General features: G+C 45.2%; 1 protein-coding gene across 2 annotated transcripts in view; it reads right to left on the bottom strand.

The window, feature by feature from the left end:
- Positions 1 to 2,866: 2,866 nt before the first annotated feature.
- LOC119337192 (biotin synthase, mitochondrial-like) overlaps positions 2,867 to 4,296 on the bottom strand; it is a 3,632-nt gene continuing 2,202 nt past the window's right edge. For both annotated transcript variants that reach the window (XM_037609311.1, XM_037609312.1), the window contains 4 exons: positions 4,095 to 4,201; positions 3,732 to 3,937; positions 3,480 to 3,619; positions 2,867 to 3,310 (listed from right to left, as the gene is read on the bottom strand). In XM_037609311.1, coding sequence (XP_037465208.1) covers positions 3,005 to 3,310; positions 3,480 to 3,619; positions 3,732 to 3,937; positions 4,095 to 4,201 — 759 coding nt within the window. In that variant the 3' untranslated portion in view covers positions 2,867 to 3,004. The remainder of the gene's footprint in view (positions 3,311 to 3,479; positions 3,620 to 3,731; positions 3,938 to 4,094; positions 4,202 to 4,296) is intronic.

The following is a 4,296-nucleotide window of genomic DNA, read 5'->3' as shown; positions in this document are numbered from 1 at the left end:
AAGCACTTATGTCCTCCTAGACATCCAGCCGTCCGTCGCAGCTCTATCTTCTGATATTGCTCTTGATATTTTGATCATGGGTTGTTGGAACATTTGGATGCAAATAAATAGTAAGATCCTTAGAAACATTGCACCAAGTATCAATGTGTGGAAAGTCCTTCTAAAACAAGATCTCAGGATAGTGAGCCTAGGATGAAGGATAATAAAGTTCAACCCTTCAACACTGGATTGAAAACACACTCTAATTTTGCCATGTTTCCCAAGCAAAAGGAATTGGCTAATTCGTTTTAGTTTATCATTTTGTATTTTCTTTGCTATTGTGCAGCTTGATTTTGCTTCTGGTGTGGGTTGATTCTTCCAACATATACATCATGTAACTCGAAGAAAGGACATGCAGGGACTGGATTCATAGGCAACAAAAAACACAAATAGAATTGGCACAAGTTAGAAGACATGGTTAATGGAATGCATGGGGCAAAATTTTGTGTAGGTCAGTCCATCGTAGTGGGTGCACTTGTAGAATCTATAGCCGGGTTGCAATCCCTTGCGAGCGGTGGAGGTCATGAGGTCATCACCGCAGAAAGGCAATGGAATTAGGAAGAGGAGCTCCTGGTTTTGGGAAGCATTAGAAGATGGCCCGGATGCTGACATTGTGGGGTCGATGTGGTGTGGAGTGAGACTGGGGGAGATAGCGGATCGACCGAAAGACCTAAAACGAAGGAGACAGTTCTTTTGCATTCTGTTTAGATCACGAAGGAGCTAGTTGATGTCATGGGCTAGAAAGAATAACACATGGAAACCACGCGGAAATGATGTTTTGAAGTTTCAAATTTTTTTCTAAAACCCAAGTTGATTTTTTTTCATAGCTCGCATCCGGTAATGTGTTTCATACTATCCATTGATGAATTTGGTATTTTGTTTTCATAGTTTGCATCCCGTAATGTGTCTAAACATTAATTTTTGCATAGCAATAGAGCATGACCCTCTTAACATCTTGTATTTTTTTCCGGTTTTTTTAACATTTCAAACGTGGTTTTCACAAGGGGCGTGCTACGCATCGGCCGGGTGATGTTTAGAAAAGATCCGCCACCTCGGTAGTCGTTGGATGATGAGCTCGGCAGCCATTTGATCTTCTCCCCGTGAGCGTGCGGCAGCCTTTGCAACAAGGCTCGTGTTGAACTCGTCACTTTGCAAAACGCTGAACGGTTTTTCTTTGGAACAAGGCCTATGTTTCAGAAACAAAGCCCTTGCCGCAGAAAGAAAAACTTCGCTGTTGACCCCTTTGCAACATACGTAGTGTTGCACTCGTGCAACAAGAGACGTGTTGCAAAAAATAAAATCCCTTTTGTCGTTTGCCGTCGCAATTTGCAACAATATCGTTGTAGCAGAAACTCATCTATGACCTCTTGCTGGACGTGACGGTGTTGCTGGAGGCCGAGACATGGAGGCGCACTGGAGGATGCAAACGTTGTTGGTGGCCGGCCTGGAGCATGTAGGTCCCCGGCATGGGGCTAGCAGGGGTGGCATGACTGCCATCCGGTGTGAATGAAGGTGGTCGAGGCCGCGCTGAGGTGGAGGCCTCGATTCGTGGCAGGTGCGGCAGGTAGGTGCCGACGGCCAGCGTGATTCGTGGTGTGTTGAATGTGTTGAAAAGGGAAGGAAGAAGAAAATGAGTGGCTCACATTTGTTCTGTAGGAGATAAGGTAGAGGACGGGACCCATGAGGGACATGTGACGCGCGTACAAGACTGGTTGCGTGATGGACGTGACAAACAACGTTTGCAACAAGCACGTTGTTGCACTGCTTGCTTTGCAACTGGGGCCAAGTTGCAAAGGTTGAAGATGGTTGCACGCCGTTCGATCAAAATTAAATCTGACGACTACCAAGGCGGTTGACGCGCGCAGCTTCATTCGCCGGTGAACAGTAGCATTTTCTTTTTTTTTTCACAAAGTTTTCTTTGAATGTTGGTTTGCATGTGATATTCTTCCCAAGGGCTAGGGGATACGTGGCCGTTTGAGGCCGAGTTACAGCGTGAGCGGCACATCCCGGCTCAGATGGAGAATACAACATACATCACATATCTCGAGAAACCTTGACGGCGTGGAGTTCGAGTGCATCTGATCCTGGGCACTGAAACAAATTCTCGAGAAACAATGATTTACTCTACTAATAAATCCGCCTATCTCCGACAAGTCTTTGGTTCTTATTCCAGGGCAAACTTCCCAATCCTTTGGAGTTCAAAGAAAGGTGCAGCCCAAATGCAAGTTCTTTCTTTGGCTTTGGATTCATGAAAGGATTCTCACAAGTGATAATTTCGCCAAGCGAGGTGTTCCCCATGAGTCCCTTCGCCGTTTATGCGATCAGGAGCATGAAACTGCCTCCTCTTGCTCAAGTGTCCCTATGCCCGTGGCTTCCGGCACCTCATGAATGACTGGCTAGACTCGAATGTGTTCACTGCTGCGGCCCTCGTGGCTGCGTCGCCGGAGCAATGGTGAAATCGGCAATTTCCACGGCTCTGGACGCACGGCCGCAGCTATCTGGAACACTGGAAAGAACAGAACCATCGAGTTTTTCAAGACGCCACTCAACACGAAGATCGATTTTGTCGACGATCAAGCCAGACCGCCAGCTCCCTGCCTGTAGCTCTCAATGGTTGAAATGCTTGGAGAAAATGAGCCAGACACAGATCCTGACAGATATCCACCCCTATGGTGGTTTCTCTGTATTCTTCTTTTTCTTTTCTTTTTCCTTGTGTTACAAGGTCTGTACCCTCAACTATTTCCGTCTTCTAGGTCGCACCGTCAAGACTACATGTGCAGCGACCTGACTGAAAATAACATCGCACGACCGCGTCCCAGGAACGCGATGCAGAGAACCCCCTATTTTATTTCGATGAATCTGAAGTTACTACAAAATATCATGATCTCTACAGTACAAAGCTCTAGCTGGAGATAATGGTGCCAGTTTTGCACCGGATATGGTCTTGAGAATCTATAGCGGCATTTTACATCGAAGCGGCTTGCTCACATCTCTCCGTGGGTGCTGCTACCGTGGCCTCTTCATCGCCAAAGTTTGGAGCCTTGGGAATCAGGCCAAGGATCTTGAACATTGCCTGGTCCGCATCAAAGTCATTGTTCGCAGTTGTCAGGAGCTTTTCACCGGCGAAGATCGAGTTGGCCCCAGCGAGAAAGCAGAGAGCTTGTTCTGGCATGGAGAACCGTACTCGCCCTGCCGAAAGTCTCACCATTGCCTTTGGCATCACAATCCGAGCGCTGGCAATCATGCGGATCATTTCCCATATCTCTACAGGCTGGTATTGCGCATTAGTTAGCAAAAGCAATTATTACACACAAGTCAGCATATAATCTTAGCGTGAAAATGGTTATGTTCTTTATATTGTACACAATTGAAAATTGAGGTCCTGTTTTACGATAGCTTTTGACAACTTAACGTACAGAAAATAATCAACAGCAACATACCTTCTGATCCTGAAGAGGCGTGCCTTTGACAGCAATCAATGCATTGATAGGAACGCTCTCTGGGTGTGTTGGCAAAGTGGCCAGTGTATGCAACAGCCCTACACGGTCTTCCTCCGCCTCTCCAAGACCAATAATTCCACCTGCAAACAGGAAACAGTACATCAAGTTATTTCAATAATAAAGAGGCAAAGACACGTATATATAGGAATCACACAATGGAAGTTAACTTATCAGTGATTTAAGCACATTAACCTGAGCAGACGCTTATTCCAGCTTCACGGACGTGCTGAAGAGTCTGTAATCTATCATCGTACGATCTTGTAGAAATAATGTTGGGGTAATATTCCCTTGATGTATCTAGGTTATGATTATAAGCTGTAAGTCCAGCCTTCTTGAGTTCTTCAGCTTGTTGTTTCTCTAGCATACCCAGGGTGCAACAGACCTCCATGCCCATACCTCTGCACAAATATTTATCCAATGCATACTATCAACATATTAAAAATAGATATATGATAAAGAAAAATGCATTTTCCTAATATTTCCTCAAATGCTATGCATTGTGATCAAATATGTTATAGACAGTAATTCTATGATGTTAGCTTTTTTGATAAATACCTTATGTCCTTGACATATTCAAGAATCTGGTTGAAATTTGTTTTCCTGCCAATTGTCTCTCTCCATGCGGCTCCCATGCAAAACCGGGTGCTCCCAGCCTCCTTTGCCTAAGAGGTATATAGGTCAGAAGAAGGAACAGGACGTTTAAGAATCTATGTGGGCCAGCCAATGTTTCCATGAACGATAAACTGGAGTCTACAGT

This window comes from Triticum dicoccoides, chromosome 7B (assembly GCF_002162155.2).
Source record: "Triticum dicoccoides isolate Atlit2015 ecotype Zavitan chromosome 7B, WEW_v2.0, whole genome shotgun sequence".
Taxonomy (NCBI): Eukaryota; Viridiplantae; Streptophyta; class Magnoliopsida; order Poales; family Poaceae; genus Triticum; species Triticum dicoccoides.
The sequence above is the reverse complement of the archived record's forward strand: the minus strand, read 5'-3'. Positions and strand labels throughout refer to the sequence as shown.